Raw genomic sequence first — 27,198 nt, forward strand, 5'->3', positions numbered from 1 at the left:
TGTGCCAGGACCAAAGACCTGGTGGACCGGATGGACCTTGGGAGAAGCTGCAGGAGATGGAGCTCATATGCCCAAGAGACTTTAATCTTGTCCTGGAGGGATAGATTCCTCTAATTCTCTCTCCCCATGTGCTTCTGCTTCCACTGCCACTGACTTGGCCAGTTATCCTTAAAGAGAAGGGCAGTCCAGGGCATGACAAGACTGGGTTGGCTTGGGACTTGTTTTGGAAATACTGTAGCTCAACTCATTTCTGAGCTAACCTGACATGAGGGAGAGGGAGCTTGCCCATCTTTAATAGTAATGTGTAGTATTGAACAAAAGTTACCTCTATGGGTAAAAAAATATATAACAGATAAAAGCCTTTCGAGCTTAATTAATTTCCCACCTTGCTGTCTAGTCAGTGGTCAATAGATTGCGTAAGTATTACAAGTCACTGGAAGAGAAAATCCAGCTACCGTATTTTTTGCTCTATAAGACGCACCAGACAATAAGATGCACCTAGTTTTTGGAGGAGGAAAACAAGAAAAAAAATATTCCGAATCCCAGAAGCCAGAGCATCAAGAGGGATCTGGCTTCTGGGATAGCCTCTTGCTGTTCTGGTTTATGGGATAGCTGCACACAGCCTCTCCAGGGCAGCGGGAGGAAGGCTCCCTCAAGAGCCGCCCTCCCTTTAAAGAGCCCTTCTCCCTCATGGGGGAAAAGCCCCCAAGAGCCGCACACATGCTCCACACAGCTCTTTAAAGGGAGCGCTGAGCAGAGCCTCCTGCCTGCATTCACTCCATAAGACGCACACACATTTCCCCTTACTTTTTAGAAGGGGGAAAGTGCGTCTTATATTGCGAAACATACGGTAATTAGGTTTCACACCAGTACTGCATTAACTATCACTGCGCTACAAATGTTAAAACTTTTGTTAATAAACAGTTTTATTGTATTTTTCTATAGGTACAAAACAAGGAAAGCAACAACAAAATCAAAGGAGGGGAAACATAAAAAAGATAAAGAACCAAACATAGCAATGAATGAATAAAGTAGTTCAGTTACATAGCACCCTCAGAATTAATGTGAGCAAAACAAAAAGTGTCCTGACAATTTAAATATATATCATTCCAGTTTATGTGGATTCCAGTTTATGTGGGGTAGCTTCTCCTGTACAAAGCTAAGGAACATCTTTTGATGAAATTGTTGCATGCTATCAGTCAGCGAACTCCAAGTTTCCTCGCAGAATTATAGTTCTAAGGCTTCTTTAAGAAAAGGGAACAACTGCTAAACTAGTTTTGTCTGTAATGTAACTGTGCCTTCTAGTGTGGCCATATGTATGCATGCTGTAAGTAATTAGAGAATGCAATGCGTAATAGATTTCTTCTGGCAGGATTACACGTAAGAACATCAGTGGATTTCAGTTTCTAGCTAAAAGACTATGTGGAACTAGCAAGTCTGAAAACTATTCAATGGAAATCTTACAGGAGCTGAAAAGTCAACAGGAGTATGCAATCTATCACTGCCTCTGTAATAGACTAAGTTATTTGAAAGGCTTCAGCTAAGAATATCCCAGCAGACAATATTGCCTACTTTTTTCAAAGTTAATTACATTTGTACCTTGGAAGTCGAACGGAATCCGTTCCGGAAGTCCGTTTGACTTCCAAAACATTCAGAAACCAAAGCCGTGGAAGCTTCCAAAAATCATTCAGAAAGCAGAACACTCACTTCTGGGCTTTGATCGTCTGGGAGCTGATTTGTTCAAGATCCAAGGTATGACTGTATAAGCAACAATTTTTATTCCGAGACAATGCTGTGAACAGATCCTGATTACAGAATGCAATTCACTGGGTTTGCTACTCCCTGCTGTGTTACCTATTTATGGGTGGTACTTAAAGGGGGGGACCCTATTACTTAGGTGCAGAAAACGTAAATTCTCAAGCCTGCATGCTCTATCCAGCTGCATGACAGTAAACCTTAGACTGTGGGCAGAGGCAACATGAAAATTTCATTTTATGGAATCCATGCTGTTCCCTTCTGCTCACACTGTCCCTTAATGTTTGTTTATCTTTTGCACCAACTATCTATCTCCATTATCCTCTGGTTCTCTTCATTCATTCCATACGCATAATAAATTTGTGTATATTTATATTTAGACATTTAAAAAGTACCAGAACATACCACTTTCAGTCATTCCCACTATTTATATCATCTACTTTTGGTTTTGCAAGGACAGATTTGCACTGTAATGGGCTGGGAGTCAAACACTTCCGTCCTTGGCAAATATGTACTGAGTTGTATGTCCCCTATATTGCCTCACTTACTTCAAGTGCTGAAAAGTCACAATAACCTAACAAATAAATAAATAGGAATGAAGAGCTGTAATATGAGAAAATTGGATTGTGGTTTGCTGTTCTTCTGATACGCTTTGAAAACTTGCTACTGTTCCTAAATTTTGGTTCAGAGCAAATGGTATCTAGGTTGGATTTCAGTAGAAATATATTTTTAAACCTTGAAAATTCTAGTGTGAGTTAGGAACTTTTTCTTCTTTGTGAAAGGAATTTAAAAATAAACAAACTCTAAATACAGTCTATTCAATAAAATATAAGATACACAAAATGTAATTTATTTTAAGAAAACAACAGTATGCCAAATAAGATTACATTATCCTTCAGTCATTGATCCAGCCAGCTACTATTCCAAAGCAGTCAACAACTGCAAGCAAACAGTTCTTCCAACTAAAGTATTATGTAAAATATGGCCACAGATTTGAACTCCAAACAGAAGGCATTTTAAGACACCATCTTCTTGATTCTATGTTTACTTGTTTTATAAAAAGCAAACCAACTATTAGCCTTTGAAGGAAGTTCTGGTTTCAACATCTTGGTGTTTGAATCTTGTCTTGCACCTCCTTGCTAGTATTTTAGAAAGCAGAATATTATTGTTCCTATCTTCAAGGACGAAAGGAAAAGTTGAAGGAAATCCCATTATCTATTTTCTCCTATTTGCATTTTAGTTTGAAACCTGAGTATATAATATGCACCAACTGTCGAAGAATGTCATATGAGCTGGACAGTTGTGTGTGACAGAGGAGCTTGTGCAAAGTGTGCATTACCAAAAAGGGATTTTTAGCAACTGGGAGTCCGTGGAAACAACTGTGTGTCAAGGAGGTCAGAGACCTCTTTGGAAGCTATGATTACAAACCATAAGAGACCCTGTTGGAAGCTATGATTACAAACCTCCACAGACTGCCAGGAAAAAACCAAATAGGGTGTTGACCTTCCTTACTATTTATTCATTGTAAAATTACTACAAAGGAACAACAAAATGAAAATAGCTTGAGAGAGAGAGAAATAGAATATACACAAGGAAGTCACATTGTCCTTAACCCTCAAATGACTTTTTTCTGAGAAAGAGTGAGGGAACAGCCTAAACTCAAAATGCCACATTCCCTAAGGGCTACTTCCAGTATTTTATCACTGTCATTTATACAAATAACATAGCACACTCTTTCATCAGGGTTGACATTGTGTTAAGCTGAATTCAGGGGCAGCATACAAAAATAGTGGTGGCCAAGACAGTTATGACCCACACGACACACACTCCCAAAGAATTTATGTAATCAGCAGAAACCCTACTGTGCTTATCTGGGTTACTCCACCTCTTGCCCTCTCTCCTACACTTCCTTTTCTGCTGTGGTGTCAGAAAGCCAAGTATGGGTCTCATTCCCTTAGAGGCGGGACAGCCCTGTCACGCTGCTTCAAGCCAGAAAAACAACAACGCACTGCCTATTCTGGCCTTATATAATCAATCAGGCTATGATTTTTAAATGTGGCTAGCATTCTCAAACTCACAGTCTCCAACTATGTAATAAAACATGCTAACTATTATTCTGTGAATTGTTCAGCAAAGAGCAAGAGAGAAGTCCATGCCCCACACAACTGGCTTGTAGGGGGGTGGGGAACCGAAAGAACCTCCAGAACAGCAAGTGGGGGAGGTATAACAGCAACAACCACAACCACAACAACAACCACAACAACAACAATTTATTATTTGTACCCCACCCATCTGGCTGTGTTTCCCCAGCCACTCTGGGCGGCTTCCAACAAAGATTAAAAATACATTAAAATGCCACACATTAAAAATTTCCCTGAACAGGGCTGCTTTCAGATGTCTTCTAAATGTCAGGTAGCTGTTTATCTCTTTGACATCTGATGGGAGGGCGTTCCACAGGGCAGGCACCACCACCAAGAAGGCCCTCTGCCTAGTTCCCTGTAGCTTTGCTTCTTGCAGCGAGGGAACTGCCAGAAGGCCCTCGGCGCTGGACCTCCGCGTCCGGGCAGAAAAATGGGGGTGGAGACGTTCCTTCAGGTATACTGGACCAAGGCCATTTACGGCTTTAAAGGTCAACACCAACACTTTGAATTGTGCTCGGAAATGTACTGGGAGTCAATGTAGGCAAGATTGTTCTGAAATGCTTGTGCAGTGGAGATGTTCAAAGCAGTGCAAAGTTGAGTAGGTTTTGCACATCACATTTAACCACAGTTTATTTTAAATATTTGCTCTTCTTCAACTTCAGAGAAACAAACCACAAATAATGAGAAGGCCATCTTGTATTTTGTTTCCTCTGGTACACCAGGAGTAGGGGGTGGAACAACTTATTTTAAATTATGGTTGAAAGTGATGTGCAAGTGGGTTTTTCAGTGCTGCCTGGTTTTTGTAGACCTACACTCCTCAGTATGAAATACCATAACACTCAGATGGTAATGAACAATCAACTTGTGAAACTCATAGAATGGCAGAAAAAGTAAGCAAAGCCATTATCCAGACCCCATTAAGTTATATTTCCTTTGGACAGGAGACAGAAGGTTTTAGGGGGCATGATCACACCACTAAACTTTTTACTTTTAAAAAAATCCTGGCAATATACTAGACTCTTGCAAACATAGATGACATTCAACTAAGGTTTACTTGCTTTGATGAACCTTCCCAGGGGAAAAAAATATGTAAACAGCATATACAACTAAGTAAACAGAAATCTGAGGCCTTGGGAAAAATGGGTTTTCTATCAGTGACCCACTGAGGTCAGGTCAGGCAAGGAGACCACAATTTCATTACAGCTTTAGTGTTCAATATATGCATTACGTGCTAACTATTCCACATCACAGAGGGGAAAATACTTGGCATTCTATAAAGCATTGCTTTTGGAGGCTGCCCTGGTTGTTTCAATTTGTTTGCTTTTCACATATTTTCCATCTTATCTTAAGCCACTACAATTCATCTTCATGTAAGTTTGGAAGGTTAATCATTTGGGGGTGGGGATGGGGTTTGACGGGAATGAATATAAAGTGCAATTACTCTGCTGACAAGCATATTCTGTAACAGGCATACCAAAAGCGAAAAAATGCTGTCAGAGGCTTACTTCTCAGGACACACTACTCCTTAGCAATAACATGCACTGTCTACACATTACAGAATTTCACGAACATCTTTATCAGTTTACAGTTTATCAACTGTACATTTTACAGTGACAGTTTATCAACATCTTGGATATATGTTTTATTTCAAAATCATCTGAGAAAGGCTTCCCTCATTTTGTCCTTTAAGAATGGATATAGACATTTCACAAAGCTATATCTGTGTTGGCCTCTAGCCAATTTACCACCTGTACTGCAAAACCAGATATGGTTCTACCTATACTACATTTGCAAAATGTTAGCTGAATTAAGTTAAGTCCCTCCCCCAGCCCCCCAAAAACACTTCAGAAACCCTACCAGCGGTGGTAGCTAGAAAAAGCTTAAAATATGTCACAGCTTGGGGTCCTTTTCACCTGACCAGCTGTCAACTCTTGCCATTTAGTATGGTACATGATTGTTTTACACGAGAGCTTAGAAATGTAAGCTTGACAATTGCACAGACTTAAAAATTTAGCGGCAGAGCTTAGTAAAAATCTTGTAACTGTTTCTGCTTACCTCAATTAGCTGTGGTTGTGTGATCACAGAAAAGGGAACTTCGGCTGAAGGGTCTGCCATGGTTAGTGGTCTGTTAAACCCCTTCCTTTCACGTATCAGATGTTTAAGTAAAGTCTTGAGGTTCTGAGTCAGTTCTCAATCATGCTGACATTTGGGCCTAGAAGACAGAAAGACGTTTTAGGACCTTAGAAAAGTCAAAAGAAATTACTAGATGGATTAATGCGACAAAACTGTGTGAATAATCATTTACCTCCCAAAAAACAACCTAAAACTAAGTGAAATACCATTTTTTAAACATAAAACAAGAAAGTTGAGCATAAAAAGACCAAGTGCTACTTCCAACAGCCATTTTCATCCAACATACACAGCAATACATTATTTCACACAAAGAGAAATCCTACATAGATTTCAGAAATCCTTAAAAGATGCATATTAAAGTTAGATTTCAGAAAACCTTTAATGTGCTAAAACTCCAGTTAAACAAAGCTGTAACTGCAAAGGATCTTAAGTGTTTTGAGATCCCATGTATAGTATGCCCCAACTTACGCTGGGTTTACATTCTGGGGAGTGCACCTAAAGCCTAATCCACATACTGTATAGTCAAAACACAGGACTGCCAAAGTCCTTTTCCTCCTGGGATGCACGCCCCCTTTCTCTTTCTCTTTCTCTCTCTTTTTTTGCTAAGTGCATAGAGCTAAATATGCGTAATTTGCAGGCTTTCTGTATACAAATTTGCAATTGCAAAGCATATTGCAGAATTGGGTGGTGGGTGTAGCAGCACCAGTGTAGGATACAAACTATCCCTTCGATTTTGTGCTGCAGCCACTGCACCTCAGCTCATATTTGGCACAGCTATATTTATGAAAATCTTTAGATATTTCTATGCAAGTAAAGTTTGTGTTTTCGTTTTAGCCAACTGAAAAATCCTGGGTATTGAAATGGGTTTTGCTTCTTTGAGTTACTAAAGTGATGAACTCTGTATGCTCTCCTGGCATCCTTCTAGACCATCTAGAGGAGCTGGGAGCAATGTTATGCAGTGGTTCCGCTCCTTCCTCCTGGGCCATGTCCAGAAAGTGGTGTTGGGGGATGAATGTTCAGACCCCTGGGTCCTCACTTGTGGGGTGCCTCAGGGTTCCGTCCTCTCCCCCATGCTTTTTAACATCTACATGAAGTTGCTGGGAGAGCCCACCAGTATGGAGCTGATACCCAACTCTACCTCTGCTTCAAATCAGAACCAGTGAAGGCAGTGAATGTCCTGTGTGGGTGTCTGGATGCGGTTGGCAGATGGATGGTGGCTAACAGATTGAGGTTGAGTCCTGACAAGACAGAAGTAATGTTCTTGGAGGACAGAGGGTGGGCAGGTATGGGGGACTCCCTGGTCCTGGGTGGGGTAACTGTGCCCCTGAAAGACCAGGTGCACAGCCTGGGAGTCAGTTTGGACTCACAGCTGTCCATGGAGGCACAGGTCGATTCTGTGTCCAGGTCAGCTGTTTACCAGCTCCATCTGGTACACAGGCTGAGACCCTACCTGCCCGCAGACTGTCTCAACAGAGTGGTGCATGCCCAGGTTATCTCCCGCTTGGACTGCTGCAATGCGCTCTACATGGGGCTACCTTTGAAGGTGACTCGGAAACTACAACTAATCCAGAATGCGGCAGCTAGACTGGTGACTTCCGCTGGGATCATATAACACCGGTCCTAAAGGATCTTCACTGGCTCACAGTACGTTTCCAAGCACAATTCAAAGTGTTGGTGCTGATCTTTAAGGCCTTAAATTGCCTCGGCCCAGTATACCTGAAGGAGAGTCTCTACCCCCATTGTTCTTCGTTCAAGGGTCTTCTGCTGGTTCCCTCACTATGAGAAGCAAAGTTACAGGGAACCAGGCAGAGGGCCTTCTCGGTAGTTGCACCCTGCCTGTGGAACACCCTCCCATCAGATGTCAAGGAGATGAGTAACTATATAACTTTTAGAAGACATCTGAAGGCAGTTCTGCATAGGGAAGCCTTTTACAGTGGTACCTCGGGTTACAGACACTTCAGGTTACAGACGCTTCAGGTTGCAGACTCTGCTAACCCAGAAATAGTGCCTCGGGTTAAGAACTTTAACTCAGAATGAGAACAGAAATTGTGGCAGCAAGGCGGCGGCAGGAGGCCCTATTAGCTAAAGTGGGACCTCAGGTTCAGAACAGTTTCAGGTTAAGAACGGACCTCCGGAATGAATTAAGTACTTAACCCGAGGTACCACTGTACAGTGGGTGCAATGAAACCAACTTGCACTCTCTCTCTCTCTCTCTCTCTCTCTCTCTCTCACACACACACACACACACACACACACACACATATCTCGGTGCTCCAAGCCACAATCTGAATGATCACCTGACTTCAGTTTGTATCTAAAGATTCCACAAAGAATCTTCCAAAGTAAAGGATTTTAGACAATCAAGTATTTTTCAGTTGAGATTGTCTGAGTTGCAAAGCTCAATAGCTCACTGGCATTAGAGAACTTACCCAAGTCTATTGAAACCGAGCTACATATCACTTCAGTGAAGATTGCTAACAGGTTTCATGTAACGGCTGCAAAATGTGCAGATACAAATGCATGGAACTTAATTCCATGACAGCTGACAAATTCTTCAGCGAAAGTGAGCTCCTGCAACAACCTTTTGCAGCATATTCCCAAGCCCCAACAGAACGCTCCTGTTCAGGACACCAGACAGCCTTGAACAGAAGCTTTGTACTACTGTACTATTTATGGCTTGCAGAGAACATTTTTTTCTTTCCACTATTTCTGTGCTGTTCAATAAAATGTTAAATGTGTTGGTATCAGAGCTTGCTTTCACCCTTCACTCAGCGCAAGCACTTTATTTCTCTATAGGAAGTGGGGGAGCATAGGGTGATTTTAAAAAAAACCTCACGCCCTCAGTTTCCTCCATTGTCCTTTTCTTAAAATGACACTTAACACATTCTGTGTCTCAGCTGCCCTCAAACACAGACTTGATTGCTAGACTTGCGCAATCTGCTGACTTCTTGAAATATACTCAGAGTCGAGAAATTTCTCTTTAGATAAACATACCCAGATTCAGTTCCTTCCTAGCACTATGTTACTGATGCTCAGGCAATGCTAGTTTATCACCCAGGACATTCTTTCCTCTGATTTGTTGTTGTTTAAAAAAATGTTGAGAACTTCCCATACTGATTATATACGGGCATTAGCCCATTAGATAGATAAGTGGTATTTGCCATGGTGCTCATAGTACAGATTGATTAGCACCAAGAAGGGTCCTTTCTTTAAATATCTTTCTAGCATTACTAGCTGGGACGCAGGTGGCGCTGTGGGTTAAACCACAGAGCCTAGGACTTGCTGATCAGAAGGTTGGTGGTTCGAATCCCCACAACAGGGTGAGCTCCCATTGCTCGGTCCCTGCTCCTGCCAACCTAGCAGTTCGAAAGCACGTCAAAGTGCAGGCAGATAAATAGGTACCGCTCTGGCGGGAGGGTAAACAGCGTTTCCATGCGCTGATCTGGTTTGCCAGAATCAGCTTAGTCATGCTGGCCACATGACCTGGAAGCTGTATGCCGGCTCCCTTGGCCAATAAAGCGAGATGAGCGTCGCAACCCCAGAGTCGGCCACGACTGGACCTAATGGTCAGGGGTCCCTTTAGCATTACTAATGATGCCCAGGGAGAGCCCTGCTTTTCTGAGTCAGATTTAAACACAAACCAACAATCTTAAGCATCACATGCCATGGTGGAATCTACTTCTGCCTCCTTCTTACACACGGTTGTTATAACACATTTTCTTCAGTGTCCTACACACTTCCCAATATTCCATGAGCAAGGAAACTTTTTTCAGCCTGAAGGCCCTATTCCCTCATGGAAAATCTGGGGGGGGGGGCAGGGCCAGAAGCAAAATTGGGCGGAGCAATGTATCCAACTCTTGCCTTTGTAGTTGGCTATAAGTGAGAGCTGGACCATAAAGAAGGCTGACTGCTGAAGAATTGATGCTTTTGAATTATGGTGCTAGAGAAGAAGAGTCCCATGGAGTGCAAGAAGATCAAACCTCTCCATTCTGAAGGAAATCAGCCCTGAGTGCTCACTGGAAGGACAGATCCTGAAGCTGAGGCTCCAATGCTTTGGCCACCTCATGAGAAGTAAAGACTCCCTGGAAAAGACCCTGATGTTGGGAAAGATTGAGGGCACAAGAAGAAGGGGACGACAGAGGATGAGATGGCTGGACAGTGTTCTTGAAGCTACCAACATGAGTTTGACCAAACTGCGGAAGGCAGTGGAAGACAGGAGTGCCTGGCGTGCTCTGGTCCATGGGGTCACGAAGAGTCGGACACGACTAAATGACTAAACAACAAGGCATCTGTTCTGCAGCTTGTCCAAAATACAATTCTCAGGAACTGGTACAAGGAAGCTACAACTGAGATGTAATTTTCAAGTCTGTTCTATAGCTTAAATTTGGAATACTTTTTTCAGAAAGGAAAACCACAGATTCTTCAGAAATTATTTATCTACATTTGGAACTGAGGACTTTATTTTAAAGCCCAAATATAAATATGGCCCCCCAAAAGTTATGCACAAGGGATTTTTTCAACCTAAGAGGTTCCACAGCCTTTGTGCAAGTCACCAATTAGAAGGTCAGTCAATACAGGCGACTCCCCATTTACAGGGGGGTTACATTCCAAACCCAAAGTGTGTGTCGGTCAAATTGCATAAAATAGGGAGTCACCTGTATTTTCTTTCAGGAAATTTATTGAAGCCAGAGGCTTCTAAAGTTCCTGCAGGTGCTGTTTCTGAATCCAATGGTGTTTTTACTTTTAGGTTTGGTTAAAACCCTTTAAGCTGGGAAATGAGTAGGAGAATGGGCATTAATGTGGCTATAAAAATACATTATACTGACTTTTACAAATAAGTAAGTAAGTAAATTTTTATTTATACCCCACCCTCCCCAGTCAAGACTGGACTGGGCTCAGGGTGGCAAACATCAAATATCAAATACATTAAAACACAATCAAACAATTAATTAAAATACAGCTTAAAATTAGAATCAGGATAAAATTAAATGGCTGCCCATGAATTACAACCATAGGGGTCGGGAACCTCAAGTATTCATCAGGGCTAGCTATCTATGTTGGTCCCACATGAGCCAATAAAAGGGCCAAAGAGGTAATTTACAGGGTCCCATAGAGGGGGGTCAAACTGGGCCCGGACTGAAGGGTCTTGCAGACCCTGCGGAAGGATGTCAAGCCCCGCAGGGCCCTGGTCTCCTTTGACAGAGCATTAAACCAGGCTGGGGCCAAAGCCAAAAAGGCCTTGGCCCTGGTTGAGGCCAGTTTAACCTCCTTGAGGCCCGGGATCTCCAAGATATTATTATTGCAGACTGTAAGGTCCTCCGCGGGGCATACCAGGAGAGGCGGTCCTGTAAGTATGAGGGTCCTAGGCCGTATAGGCCTTTAAGGGTTAAAACCAGCACCTTAAACCTGACCCTGTACTCCACTGGGAGCCAGTGCAGCTGGTATAGCACTGGATGAATGTGATCCTGTGGCAAGGACCTTGTAAGGAGTCTCGCATTGGTATTCTGCACCCGCTGGAGTTTCTGGGTGCAGACGAAAGGCTTTTATGCAAAGTGGTAATTTTAATATGTAATACATAGAGAGATTCCCTAAGTAGCTGAATAGCATCTACACTGGGCTGCTAATGACTTTCAGAAAAACAATTAAATAAATGGCAAATATTACTAGATTGATTCCTGGGAGTACACAGAGCTTTTGACCATCACTTCTTGAAGCATCCTCTTATCTATTTCCTTTTATTTTAAAAGCCCAAGATGCCAATCCAACACCACTGCAATTGGAGCTGGGACACTTACAGGAAAAATAAGCTTTCAGTTAATTGTTCAGTAACGTTTGCAGAAAAGTTGCAGCACTTCAGTAATAAGTATGTGGCTTCTCTGCAGCAAGAATCCTTCGGAAATTCATGTTATTTCAGATCCTTAGAACTGTTTGGGGGATAAAATGAGATCAGAGGCCTGCTGCAAATGGTTATTTAAAAACAACCAATGACTGATTAATGTATGTCCAGAAGATGTGCAATTGCACACACATGTACGGTGCAGAACTTGGAAGTGACCTGAAAATGTCGCTCAACATGTCATAAAAAGGGTATAATGGGGGCATGACAGAACAGGGTATAACAGGGTAGGACACACGTCTATGCGCTCCACTGATGTGCACAAGGGCCAGGAACAGAACCCCTATATGAAATGCTCACCACCTGTATTTATTTTTAAATGTATACAGTGGTACCTCAGGTTACATATGCTTCAGGTTACAGACTCTGCTAACCCAGAAATAGTACCTCAGGTTAAGAACTTTGCTTCAGGATGAGGACAGAATTCATGCTCTGGCGGGGCAGCAGGAGGAGGAGGCCCCATTAGCTAAAGTGGTGCTTCAGGTTAAGAACAGTTTCAGGTTAAGAACGGACCTCTGGAACGAATTAAGTGCTTAACCCGAGGTACCACTGTACTGCATTTTGCCAGCTCGACAGAGGAGTTGCTCAAAGTGGCATACAATAAAGAGAAACATCAAAGCAACAATGATCCACCCATGAAAACACAAATGAGAAAGAGCAGCACAAACAAAAACGCTAAGAGGAGCACCAGCAATCAAAACATTAAGCAGCAACAGAATCAAAAGCCTGTTTTAAAAAGGGTATTCTCAATTGCTTGCAGAATATAAATAAAAACATCTTTGGTTTAAACCTTTAAAAAGTAACTTGTGAAGAGGCTTCAAGTAACTTTTTTAACGTCAGTCAACGTTTTGCATTTCTCTGCAAAAATGATACTACCATTCAACATTTCTTCCTCCACCCCACAGGAATACATTTTGTATTCACAGAGCGGCCTGTGCGCCATACATGACATCAGTCAAATTATGAATTGATGCTTTGTGCACAGATATGGAAAACAGCACTGTTGTGAGCTATTAGTACTACCAAAATGCTTTTCAAGCTCTGCTCCCTAGAATTTATTTACCGTATTTTTCGCCCCACAGGACGCACCGGCCCATAGGACGCACCTAGTTTTTTGGGGGGGAAATAAAGGGGAAAAAATTATTTTTCCCCCCCAGGTGCGCTGTGCTAAGTGTGCGGAGCTCAGTGTGCCCCAAGCTTCTGGGTGCCAGCAAGGTCTCTGCTAGCCGTGGGAGAGCCGTGTGGCTCTCCCAGGGCTAGTGGAGCGCTGCGCTAATCCCAAAGTTGGGGGATGCGGAGCTCAGCACGCCCCAAGCTTCTGGGTGCCGGCAAGGTCTCCGCTAGCTGTGGGAGTGCCGCGCAACTTCGCGCGGCTCTCCCAGGGCTAGCGGAGCGCTGCACTAATCCCGTAGCTTGGGGCATGCGGAGCTCAGTGCGCCCCAAGCTTCTGGGTGCAGGCAAGCTCTCCGCTAGCCCTGGGAGAGCTGGGTCTCCCACGGCTAGCGGATAGCTTCCTGAAGCCTGGAGAACAAGAGGGGTCGGTGCGCACTGACCCCCCTCGATCTCCAGGCTTCAGCGAAAGCCTGCATTCACCCCATAGGATGCACACACATTTCCCCTTCATTTTTGGAGGGGAAAAAGTGCGTCTTATAGGGCGAAAAATACGGTAAGCAAAAAGTTGCATCAGAAATGAGTAGGATAGTTTAAGAGCTCAACAAAAGGGGCTGTGCAGGGAGGCAGTGAGTGGGGCCTCTGAAGCAGATCACATGGTATAGACAAGTTGGTTTGAATTAAGGCAGTCCTTCAACTAACCCGATCTTAAACCACTTAGGTCTTTAAAGGTACTGTGGTACCTCGGGTTAAGTACTTAATTCATTCCGGAGGTCCGTTCTTAACCTGAAACTGTTCTTAACCTGAAGCACCATTTTAGCTAATGGGGCCTCCCGCTGCCACCGCGCCGCCAGAGCACGAATTCTGTTCTCATCCGGAAGCAAAGTTCTTAACCCAAGGTACTATTTCTGGGTTAGCGGAGTCTGTAACCTGAAGCGTATGTAACCCGAGGTACCACTGTAATCACCAGCACGTTACGCTGGACACAGAAACGTATTGATAACCAGTAAACCAGTAAATAAAGGCACAGTGTGTCCCATCTGTCTACTACCAACCAGTAATCAGGCACATTTTTCTGAAGAAACATAAGAAGAACATCAGGCCAAGGGTTGATCTATTCCAGCACCCTGTTTCCAGTAGCCAACCAAATGCTTATGTGAAGCCCACAGGCAGGACCCAGAACCTTGTACACAGAGCCTCTAACAGCTAGCTCATTCGTACATGATTTCGTCTAATCTACCTTTAAAGCCTCCCATGTTGGTGGCCATTACTACACGCTATCATGATTGTAGAAACTGCAGTAGCAAGCAATCTTTGGGTAGAAAACTCTTCACTCATAAGATATAGACATATCTTTGTCAAAAACCTCTTCTCAAAGTTAATAGCACTGGGACTGGGGTAATGAAGCTTTCAAGTGCTTATCAGCGTTCTAGAATAATTAAAACCAAAATCCATAATCCAAACATCTTCAACTGCAATTGTTTGTTATAATGCTACTTATTAAGGGGCATTAAAGATCTTTAAAATTGAAAGCACTTCTGAAAGATTTGCTGTAGGGGACTATTTAATGGGCTGTAGCACTCCCCAAAGTTGCCAGAGTTCCCTATCCAAAAGAATAAAGAATAGATACAGTATAAGTAAAATGCTCCACTGTTCTAATCTTGACACCTATTTGGGTTACATCCACATACTGTATGTAACCTTTTACAGATACTGGCAGCAGAATGAACTATTTTTAATTCTGTGCAATACATCACCCGCCTCTGATTCTGGCAGGATAAACAGTGATAAACTTTATTAGAAATATGCGGAAAACAATCCCTTCTCCTTTTTAAACTGAATTGATTTCTGTCTCAAAGAATAATATAAAAATTAACTTAAGCAGCATATTTCCCAAAGCTTTGTGTGCTCACTAAAAAATAAATAAATGAATGATAGGTAAGCTAGTGTACTTTACAGATGAATGGATACAGCTGTAATTCAAAGGTACTTTCCTCAATTAGGTTGCAGACCAAGATATTCTGAACTCAACATTAGCTACTGAATAATCTGTAACCATTTAGCAGACAGTAACTTCACTGTGGCCATTAAAATGGAAAAAAGGTGATGGGCATAATTCAAACGCAGGCTGGGCAGCAATAGGATGTGATGGATCAGTGGAGCCAGCAAAGAATTCAAAGCCTGGGCAGAAGATGGCGGCAAAGACTAGCCTGGACCGCTATGCCAGCCTGGAGGTGGTGTAGAGACTGGGCCTGGATTAAGTCAAGTGATGACAGTAGGGCCAGCTCAGGATACAGGAAATCCCAGGCAAGCTCAGCCTCTCCCCTCCGCTGCTTGAGGAGAGGTCCGCGAAGCCTGGATATGCTGAGCTCAGCGCGTGCAGGCAACTCTCTGCAAGCAGCGGGAGCCCAGCGCCGGGCTCCCGCTGCTTGCGGAGAGGTCCGCGAAGCCTGGACGCGCTGAGCTCAGCGCGCCCAGGCTTCAGCATGTAGGCAACTCTCCGCAAGCAGTGGGAGCCCAGCGCTGGGCTCCCGCTGCTTGCGGAAGGTCCGCGAAGCCTGGAGAGCGAGAGGGGTCGGTGCGCACCGACCCTCCTCGCTCTCCAGGCCTCAGCGAAAGCCTGCATTCGCCCCATAGGACGCACACACATTTCCCCTTCATTTTTGGAGGGAAAAAATGCATCCTATAGGGCGAAAAATACAGTACCTAATTACTCTAAACGTCTCTTTGCTGTATACAAATACATCACAGTTAGAGATTTTATATTTAAACTTTTATCTTATAAATAATATTTCAGATTCCCCCAAACCCCTCACTCCCCTTCACCCATGTGTGATCTCAGTTTTTTTTTACATCTTCCGAAATGTTTGGGTTTTTTGTTTTTGTTTTGCTCCCAAGCATTCTAAAATGAAAAAAAGGGGGGAGAAGCAAGTGGTAACTAAGCCATCACATGTGTCCACAGATTGCTCCAGCATAGTTTCTACCAGAGGGAATGGGGATTTACTTCAAAGCCGGAGTGGAAGGTTGTAGGCCTTGGAATTACTATTTTGACCAAGTCAATAACATTTTGAAGTCTTAAATGTGATATCTATATCACATTTGACCCTCCTAGGCTCCTTCTTATAAGGTCTGTGTGCATCCACCAGAGGATTGTGGCAGCGGGCACAGACCTGCTTTATCCTCATGTTGTTGTTGTTTAGTCGTTTAGTCATGTCCAACTCTTCGTGACCCCATGGACCAGAGCACGCCAGGCACGCCTGTCTTCCACTGCCTCCCGCAGTTTGGTCAAACTCATGCTGGTAGCTTCGACAACACTATCCAACCATCTCGTTGTCTGTCGTCCCCTTCTCCTTGTGCCCTCCATCTTTCCTAACATCTGGGTCTTTTCCAGGGAGTCTTCTCTTCTCATGAGGTGGCCAAAGTATTGGAGCCTCAGCTTCCAGTGTCCTTCCAGTGAGCACTCAGGGCTGATTTCCTTCAGAATGGATAGGCTTGATCTTCTTGCAGTCCATGGGACTTTATCCTCATGTGTTGTGTCAAATAGACACCCCTAGAGAGAACACCATGGAACACCAATGGGCTTGAACCCATGACCCTGAGGTTAAGAGCCTCATGTTTTACTGACTGAGCTATCCCAGCATTAATAGATTAATAGACACTGAATAGATTACAATGCAGTATCTTAAATAAGGCATCTAAAATACCAATGACCAATTAAAGTTCGATTTTACTTGTTAGGAATACAGCTGCTACCTCTCAGTGGAAATGAGCCTAACTCTATTTCCCACTTTAGGTTCTTCTGAACCTGCCATGTAAATTCTTTAATCTTTTGTAACCTAGTAATTAGATGTATTTCCATCAGGCAAAGTAGGCGGTAGTCTGGTTAACTAGAGTCTAGTGCAAAGGTTAAGGCAGTAAAACATTACCTCAGGCTAAGGAGCCAAATTGGCATTTACATCCTGCATTAGTGTTTTATGGCCACATCAAAGAGACATTCTTCCATGCGAAGGAGCTTCCTTCACAACTATGTACACAGTGTAAAACAACCTTCCCAATCATTCAATCAATCACTGAGAATCACTGAGAATACACCTGCCTTGCGGCACTTGCAAGATGCACACGAACATGGCAACTGTTCTGGAAACTGGGACAATCAGGGAATTTCAAAAACGAAGCAACTGTGAAAGAGCTTTTTGTCTGTCATGCTGTCTTGTTATCTTCTCACTCACACCTTACAACTCTCATACTATGGCTTACAGAACCAGGCAGGATGATGGGAGTTGCAGTACAAACATATATTTGAGGGACACTATGATTACCTAACCATGATTGCAAATGTTAAAGGTAAAGGTAAAGGGATCCCTGACCATTAGGTCCAGTCGTGACCAACTCTGGGATTGCGGCGCTCATCTCGCTTTATTGGCCAAGGGAGCCAGTGTACAGCTTCCGGGTCATGTAGCCAACATGACTAAGCCGCTTCTGGCAAACAAGAGCAGCGCACGGAAACGCCGTTTACCTTCCCTCCGGAGCGGTACCTATTTATCTACTTGTACTTTGACGTGCTTTCGAACTGCTAGGTTGGCAGGAGCAGGGACCGAGCAACAGAAGCTCACCCCATCACGGGGATTCGAACCACTGACATCTGATCGGCAAGTCCTAGGCTTTGTGGTTTAACCCACAGCGCCACCCACGTCCCCTAATGTTGCAAATGTTAGCGTGCAGCTAATCGTGGTTAATGTTAAGATCAGTACACACACAACGGAGGGAACACAAGCATAATGGTCTGGTTGCAAGACCCCCTAAGCTGATATAGTACTTGGGAGTGTTGGACTGGGACCTGGAAAACGAGGATTTAAATCCCCCCTTGCCCATCATGCTCACTGAGTGACCTTGGTCCAGTCACAGCCTCTCAGCCTAACCTACCTCACAGTGTTGTTGTGAGGATTAAATGAAGAAGGGGAGAACTATGTATGCCAACTTGAGCTTCTGGGGGGGGGGCGGAGGTGGGATGTAAACAAAATAATAATTCAGCCTTAATAATAATAATAATTCAGCCTTGGGTTCCCAGATAACAATTCCACCCCATCTGGGGACCACATGAATGTGCATGTCAGCAAAAAGGCCCTAGGTGGATCAAAGGAATTGCAAGCTCCTCTCCCGAAGTCTGCCCACCTCCTTAGCTATCTCACCAAGTCAATGTTTATGCGAACCAGCTCAATGGTAACAATGGAGGGGGGGGATTCCTACACTACCAGGGAGGGGAACATCAACATTCAGGAAACTCCTGATGTCCTAGTCAATAGGAAATGTCATGATGGCCCACATATGAAGGGTACTATTAATTATATCATGCAGAGCGGTAAGACAACTTTTGTAAAAACTCATAACAAAACCACACTGATATGTGTATGAGGGGAGAAAATGCACAAGGCTTACTTAGGGCTGCAATACATCCAAAATAACCATGATTTGTCCGTCAGAAATGGCATCCAGGTATGAAATGGGCTGAAACATCTGGGAAAACCCAGGCATATGGCAGCTCATAATGTTGAAAAAAACTCAACAACTTTGCCAAAAGAAATATGGCAACCCTAACTTACTTAAATAGTAATAATTAAAAATGTGAGCTTATAGGAAAAGTGCAGGTCATTTTTCCTAAAGGTTCAAATAACTTCTCCTACCAGCAAGTCTGAGAACGTTCAAGTATTGTAGGCCAGTATTATTATCTACATACTGAGGAAGAGCTGAGTTGTCTAAAACCACCTAGTGAATTTGTGGCTGAGTTAAGATTTTTCATTTTTGCTAGAACGAAGTATTTGGTCCAACAATTTTCAAGGGGGTGCATCAAAAATCATCACAGAAGACTGGATTAGGTTTGGGTGAGGGGGAGGCTGAGTGAGTAGCAAATTTCTATTTACTTTGTCTTACCTTATTAGGTATGTCAAAGGTTCCAATTATTTTTCCTCTTTCTTTATTTAAAAAAAAACCCCAAAAAATTGCTGCTTGAAGGGTTTTTTTTACGCTACAGTATATGATAAGACAACATTTTGGAAAATTCACCACTCCCCCCAAAATAGCTGATTATCCTATGTGGGGGACAAAAGGCCTGCAAAAGCGTGGGAGGTAAGATATTTGGCCCAGCTCTAATTTGAACCTGGAACTTCTTGGTTCATTCTCTAGGGGAGCACTTAGCGAGTAATTCATTGAATTCAGCAGGACTTGTTTCCAATTAAGCATACATAGGACTGGGCTCTTGAATCACTATGCTAACTCCATTTTCATTTTCATGCTCTAGTTCAAAAACAGGGTAACTGTATGGTTAAGCAGTACATAATCTATGGAAATTTAGCACATTTTTTAGCCAACCAATGATCTGTCCACAAAAGCTATCTTTATTTAAGCAACTTATGCTGTTTAAGTTGAAGATAAGGAAGAAAGGGAAAACAGAACAGATGTTTTCCATACTTTACTGTATCTTCATTTATTTAGAAAAAAAAGAGGGGCGAGGCTAATATGACCTATTTCCAATGCTTACATTTGTTATTTTGAACATAGTGCTGAAACCGTGCAAATTAACTGGCAATCCTTCCACGTCTTTTAACACAGCTATACCATAAAGATAAACCAAGAAAAACAAAATCTAAATCCTAAGAAATGTAAACAGCAAGAACAGCCGTTCTTTTTTAAGAGGTACTGTTTTCTTCACAGCCACAGTCAATACTGGGCTTGATCCAAGCATATCTGAGATGCAGCAGTTTAAAGGAATCGCAGAACTTGCAACTTTCAAAACCTATTGCAAAACAAGATTCTTAGCATAGCAGCTCCACATCATGGAGCTTAAAGCATGGCACAGAGCAAAAAAAGTAGGAGCTCCATATTACATAAAATCACAGGTGTTCATAGGCAAGGAATTTCCATCTGTCTCAAGCAAGCCAGTCAAGCCACGCATGGCAGTATACAACCTTTTACATTCTTTAGCCAGTACAACCTGACAGAAAATTATTTCCTAGCAACCAAATAGGTCTATAAATTACGGGATAAAAAATACCAAGGCACCAAGAAAAAACTTTGGTGTAGCTCATGATTACTGGGGAGAAAGCTTGACTACAATTCCTGATTCAGATGAAATGCTAAGCCAAATCCTACCTTATGTTGGTGTGGTAGCAAAAATGACCGGAAGGAGAAGAGCAGCAGTGAGCTCTCTTCTCTGAGAGCCAATAAGACTTCCATGCCCCTGCTAAGCCACAGTTTAGCTTAGCACAGGTATAGGCAACCTGAGGCCCGGGGGCCAGATGCGGCCCAATCGCCTTCTCAATCCAGCCCATGGACGGTCCGGGAATCAGCGTGTTTTTACATGAGTAGAATGTGTCCTTTTATTTAAAATGCATCTCTGGGTTATTTGTGGGGCATAGGAATTCATTCACCACCCCCAATATATTCTGCCCCCCCCAAGGTCTGAGGGACGGTGGACCAGCCCGCGGCGGCTGAAAAAGGTTGCTGACCCCTGGCTTAGTATGATATTTGAACCAGGCCACTGTGCAATACAGATGCAACCATATGAAAATGCATACTGAAAAGAAACAATTCTGCATTGTGTGGAAATATCACACATTAAAATCCCACAACTAAATAAGGACTAGTTCATCCTTAAGTTCCTCTGGCTTGCATTATTCATCTAAAAGTTAGAGAAAGTAGAGGTACATTCCAAACTAAAAATGGTATAGTTGTATACATCACTATAATATCTCTAGTCATTTCTGTGTCATATTAACTCCCTTGTGCTCCCTGAAATTCTAAATTTCAGAAAGCAGGGCAAAAGAGTTATTAGACTACAGTAGGGTATGTTTGAAGTTCGAGGTATTGAGTTATACATTTATAAGCTTGAAAATTAATAGATTGCTACTGAGAAACTCTGTGAAATACAAGATTGCAGTCAAAGGCAAGAAATTCTGTAATCCAATGCACATTCGCCTTGGAATAAGCCCCACTGAATAAAGTGGGGGCGGGGAGCGGGTTTGAACTGTAAGCATACACACGCCTTACCTATGTAAGCACGGTGGGGTTTTTTTCCAAATGGCCATGCAGAATCTCCAGACCTACAGTGCTTTTTTTTTAATTAAAAAGGTTAAGATAAGCTTACACCTCTGTATTTGTATAAATAACAGCCATGACATGAATTCCATGAGCCAAAGTTCCAAATGCTAAAAACAGATATATATATATATATATTTCCTGCATGATAGCCATGCAAGACTTTTGGCCCACAACAATCCCAGCAGACTCCAGAGCCAACAATTTTCATTGCCAAACTGAAATCAAATTCCCCGACCTGGAAAAATGAGTCACTGTAGAGCAGAACACACAATGCAACAAAAATATGTTGGCACCAACGAATGATTTCCCACTCCCTGCTCTTAAAGATATATATATATATATATATATATATATATACAGTGGTACCTCGCAAGACGAATGCCTCGCAAGACGAAAAACTCGCAAGACGAAAGAGTTTTTCGTTTTTTGAGTTGCTTCGCAAGACGAATTTCCCTATGGGCTTGCTTTGCTTTGCAAGACGAAAACGTCTTGCAAGTTTGTTTCCTTTTTCTTAAAACCGTTAATACATGCATTCCTATGGGAAACCGTGCTTCGCAAGACAAAAAATTCGCAAGACGAAAAAACTCGCAGAACAAATTAATTTCGTCTTGCGAGGCACCACTGTATATATATGTAGAGAGAGAGAGAGAGACATATACCTATATCATCTATATCTATAGCTATATCAACTATATCTATATCTATCTATATCTCCAAGTCAGAAGCACCTAGAACTTGACCAAATGAAAAACTTGGTCAAATGCACAAATGACCAAAATAGGGGTGGTGCATTTTACCCCATATTTCAGTTTTGATTTATTGACATTAAAGAAATGGCCTAGAACCACTGGCTAGACCTTTTTGAAAAAGCTTATAATTGATGTATTCACTCATTTACTATGTTCCATTTCTTTTCCACCATTTGCCAAACACACAGCAAGGGTAACAAAAAATTAGGAAGAAGAGCATCATTGTACCAACTTGCTCAGATTCCACAACCAGATTGTTGACTGAGGTCAACTTATTGGGGACGTGAAACTCCCTTCCTTGTTATGATGAAACATATTCGCCGGCTGACTGTTTCTATCTGAGCACAATTCAAAGTGCTAGCCATGACCTTTAGATCCTTAAATGGCTTGGGATCAATATGAACCTTCGTGGGTTTAAAGACTCTTCAGGCAGGGATGTGAGGATGTGGAGGTTTTCAGGCTAAGGTACCCCCTTCCAAGAGAGGCTGTTTTGGCCCCTTCTCTGATGGCATTCTAGTAGCAAGTGAAGACCCCCTTGTTCAGGCATGTCTTTGGCCTGTTGCAAACCTCTTCCTATGTTATTAACTGTGGGGCATTCCCAGCAACTGTGGGGCATGCCCCTCTCTACATTCCCATGCTTGTTTGTAATTGGCCCATTGGTGATACACTTCGTTGATTCTGAAGCTCATAATATAATGAAGAAAATAAGTTGGTCTCTAAGGAATGTAGATATAGATATGGAAGACTTCATAGCAGTAGTATCCAAAACACAATGGGGAACTAACACAGTTCTTTTCTGTGATCAAAAGAGATGGCATGTTCTATACAAACTGATGTTCCTGAACAGTCACCAATGACAGTCCACATCGAGCACGCAAGTGACAACAGACTACCTTGAGGTTACAGAGGCATGAATTGTCGTCATCGTATCCTGGTCAAATGTCACCATGGCAAGAAACACAGACTCTGTAGGACCCGGGTCAGATTAAAAAGAAGCACAGCTGGGTGACACCAGCATATGAATCCAAACCTCCATGCAATCTCACCAAACAGTCAAAAGAAGTGTGAACAAGGTGGAGCCCTCTAGGAGTTCAATGGGAGTAAATGGGGTAGAGATGCACAACTGGCCATTTTAGCCCTCTGTCTCTTCTTAACGGAAATGAGCAGAAATTGTAGACTTGTGATACGGCTCTGGAGTATGAAGCCTGCAGGAAGATCTAATGATGGGTGCCAAGCAATGGCAATTATAAATTGGCATAAAACAAGAAACACAATTTCTCTTACTTTCCCCCTCCGTGCAGGGTTAGCAAACATGATGCCCTCCAGCTGTTGAACCACAACTCCCATCATCTCTGACCACTGGCTATGCTGGCAGGGTCTGATGGAAGTTGTAGTGGGGAAAAACATCTGGAGGGAACCACGTGGTCTGCTCCTGTCCTAGTGAGTGAAGCCAGCGATCATAAATCGTCAAGAGCTGTGGCTGTTCCCATTATTGTTTAGGGAAATCCCTAAAAACAGAAATGTCATGATTTAATGGGCAGAAATGTAAAGCGGAAGAGATCCTATCAACATGTGGTGGGATGGATTAATATAGAAAAACACTATATCTAAAGCAGTCGGAGAACACGTAGAGCAACTAGCACGAGTGTGGTACTCTCCAGATGTTTTTACTACAACTCGTATCAGCTTGAGTCAGGACAACCAATGGTCAAAGATGGTGGGAGTTGTAGGCCAAAACAAATGATAGGCACCCTAGGATGATTTAGAGACTTCACTTGAAGTTAGATTCCCAATTTGACTCACAGGAGAGGGGGGATAGAAATATGGATAAAGATGGTCAACTTTGATTTTAACCTTTCTTTCTTTCTTTCTTTCTTTCTTTCTTTCTTTCTTTCTTTCTCTCTCTATTCTTTTTATTTCCAGTTTCTTCTTCTGATCTAGACTATGCCTGGTTATCCCTGTTCAGCCTCTTCAAGCTTAAGAAAATGAAATTGGACAAAAGACTTCTGTGTATACATTCTTATCCTGAGCTCCTCTGAGTTGACCACTGCATTTTTACAAAATGATGCTGATACTTTTTTCTTCTTCTGTAGTTAGCAAGCACATGTATAAAATGGGAGAAAGCACGAAAGGACTTAAATCAGCCCAGAATTTGTGACGCTATGAATATTAGTTTTAAAAGTATGCAGCATTTAGTCCAAGCAAGCCTCATTGCTTTGATGATTATTTCAGCTAAAATGCTTTGTCCAAGGCAAGACAGCTTATGAAAACGCAGTGCTTGAAACATGCTCTATCTACACACTTTCCTTTATGCTTAGCAGACCAAACGGTGCATAGTTAAGATGAATGTAGAGTATCTTCATTCGTCTTGTAATAAACTAAGGCCGCAATACTACACATATGCCTGGGAATAAGTTCCATTAAACTCAATAGGACTTACTTCTGAGTAGGATTGTGCTGTAGGAATAAAACTCTAAGTATGTTTACTTAAGAGTAAATTTCACTGGCTCAGTATGATTTATTTCTGAGTAAGCAAGCCTGGGATTGGGCTGCACAGCTAATTAGGACCAGAAAGAGGCTTATATTCCATGTTAATGGAGAATTATCATCATACAGTGACTAAAACGTATCAGAATTGTCTGCTGGGGGGGGAGAATCAACCATTTCGCAACTTTTCAACCACCCTGACTGCAAGAATAACTGAAGGTGGTTAAAACGTGCTGTGGGATTTCTAATCCACACCCAACAATATTGTCCTAAATTGCCGAAGCAAGGAAGCTGACAACGGGTTAATTCTTGAGAACTGAATCCTTATGCATTTCCAACACCTCAGCTTAGGCTGAAAGCAACACTCCCCGGGTGTCGCCACTCTTTAAACTTCAAAAATACCATATGGCTCCAAGAAGCGGAGGTTGAGGGGAGAGGAGGAGGGAAATACCTACGTTTGGAAACCTATTGCAGAGTAACAAATTCCAAAGAAATCAAGATGGGATCTTAAACCTTAAATTCCAAAGCTGGGCGCCTTATTTATTTATTTTTACCCCCAAGGGGAAGAACTCAAAACTCCCGTTTGGAAAAAGGGGTGCAGAACTTGCAGAGAGTTGTGACTCTTGCTAGACAGAGGAAGAATCTTGTTTACTATGCAGCAAATTTCATCTTAAACAAGGATACTCGAGATTGCGTTGGGGAGGGGGGGGGAAACAACAGCTTGACTTGGAACAAAACGTGCTAACTTGAATAAAATACAGAGGGGGGCCTGTAAGCCCCGCCCCACATAATCCATCACAAGGCGCACAAACATCATTTGAATGGCAATGCAAATTCACGGGGAGGGGCACCCCCCAAATATTTTATAGGGGGGTTAGGGGTGCCACCTTGGAATAAAATATTGGGCGATAGTAAGCCCCGCCCCCACATCCCAAGATCGGCAATGCCCGTTCACTAGGGGATGGGGAATATTTTATAGGGGTTTTAGGGGTGCCAACTTGGAATAAAATATTGGGAGGGGGGCAAGTCAGTCTTGCCCTGGATAATCGATCACATGACACCATTGGAATGGCAATACTGTACAGCCCACCCACTTTGTATTGGTGGAACCCCTCGAAATTTTGAGGGTGCGCGCGCGTAAGATGCCCCCCCACCCTCGGAGTTGTCTCCTGACCTCTATGGCCACTAAACTTCCCCACGAAGTCGCCCTTAAAGCCCCGAGGAAGAGGAGAAGAAAACGAGCGGATCCCTCCAATCGCACCCATTTAAAACCCAGCGACGTGGAAGGAAAATCCTTTTTTCCCCTTACCCCCCTGGCGAAATGGACGCGAGAGAGGGATAGAAGAAGCTATTCGAAAGCTGGGAGAGAAAGCACACATTCTTCCACCGAGGAGGGAAACTTTTTTGGCGGGGTGGAGAGGAAAGGGATTTTTAAGACCGACGCCTGGAAAAAAAATAAAATCATGATTGCCGAGTATTGGAGAAGCCGATTTCCACCCCCAAAAAAGTGTGTTTGCCCCCCACCCTCGGGAAACCCCCCCTTACCTACCTCCCCCCACCCCACTCCGCGTTTACCTGGGCCAGGCGATGCGCCCCGCCGCCTTCCTCGCCCCGCAGCCCCACCGACGGGCTGAGCCGGAGGCGCGTCTTCCCGCCGCCTCTCGCTGCTAATGCCGCCGCTGCCTCGTCCCAAGTCGGCCGCCGACTCCAGCCGCTCACTTCGCGGCGGCGGGGCAGCGGGGAGGAGGAGGAGGAGGCGGCGGCGTCAGCAACACCATCCTCTCCCCATCTCCATCTCTCGCTCAGAGGGGACTCGGAGGCGAGGCTGCGCTCCCGAGCAGAGCGGTGGCGGCGGTTGTGGGGCGCTCAGGCTCGAACTCTCCCCCTGCGCCTTCTTCTTCTTCTTCTTCTTCTTCTTCTTCTTCTTCTTCTTCTTCTTCTTCTCCTTCTCCTTCTCCTTCTCCTTCTCCTTCTCCTTCTCCTCCGGGCTCCGCGGCTCTGGCGCCTTTTCCCCCACCCCGCGTTGGAGCCGCGTGCCCCGCGCAAATGGCGCTGCTGCCCGCCTCTCTCTCTCTCTCTCTCTCTCTCTGAGGGGGAGAGTTTTGAGGGTTAAGTATAAGCTGGATTCACGTATAGGCTAAACAAGGCTATAGCTTAGGGCCCCACTCTCTTGGCCCCCCCCCCCAAGAAAAAATTAAAGGAGAAAAGAAAACTGGATGTACATTTCCAAAATACAAAATATAAGGGGGGGGGACCTACATACAGCAACAATGCTTTGCAGTGGCGTAGCGTGGGTTGTCAGCACCCGGGGCAAGGCAAGTAATTTGCGCCCCCTAACCCATGGATTTGCGCCCCCTAACCCATGGATTTGCGCCCCCTAACCCTAACCCCCAGATGTTGCGCCCGGTGCAGTCGGCCCCCCCTGCACCCCCACGCTACGCCACTGGTGCTTTGTGTCGTGTAGGCTCCTATGATGTAAGCAGGCATGTCCAACAGGTAGATCGTGATGAGGTAGATCACTGGTAGATCACTGGCTCCCCCCAAAGAAGCTGAACAACTGTGGCTCCCTAAAAAAAAGGTCAACATTTTACCTCCTCCCTGAAAAAACTCAACAACTTTGACCCGAACCGCCCCCCCCCCATGGGCCTTTCTTCTTCCTAAATCATCTGCACACGATGGCGGAAATCACGTCTGCGCAGACGCCAGTGCGGGAAATCGCGGGTGGGTGTGCTCACACACACATGCAGTCCAGCCCACAGAGGGATCTCCGCTGGAGTGATCCAGCCCAGGAGAGGTAAACCTTGCTGACCCCTGGCGTAGACAGGATTTCGGG

General features: G+C 43.7%; 1 protein-coding gene across 1 annotated transcript in view; it reads right to left on the reverse strand.

Annotated features, from left to right (window-relative positions):
• The window catches only part of LPAR1 (lysophosphatidic acid receptor 1), a 53,860-nt gene extending 27,255 nt beyond the window's left edge, over positions 1-26,605 (reverse strand). The window contains exons 1-2 of the mRNA XM_083482337.1: positions 25,941-26,605; positions 5,952-6,108 (exon numbers count right to left, since the gene is read on the reverse strand). Of these exons, the coding sequence (XP_083338463.1) occupies positions 5,952-6,011 (60 nt within the window). The 5' untranslated portion in view covers positions 6,012-6,108; positions 25,941-26,605. The remainder of the gene's footprint in view (positions 1-5,951; positions 6,109-25,940) is intronic.
• Between the last annotated feature and the right edge of the window lie 593 nt (positions 26,606-27,198).

Source organism: Podarcis liolepis (genome assembly GCF_965112155.1).
Source record: "Podarcis liolepis genome assembly, chromosome: 17".
NCBI classification, from domain to species: domain Eukaryota; kingdom Metazoa; phylum Chordata; class Lepidosauria; order Squamata; family Lacertidae; genus Podarcis; species Podarcis liolepis.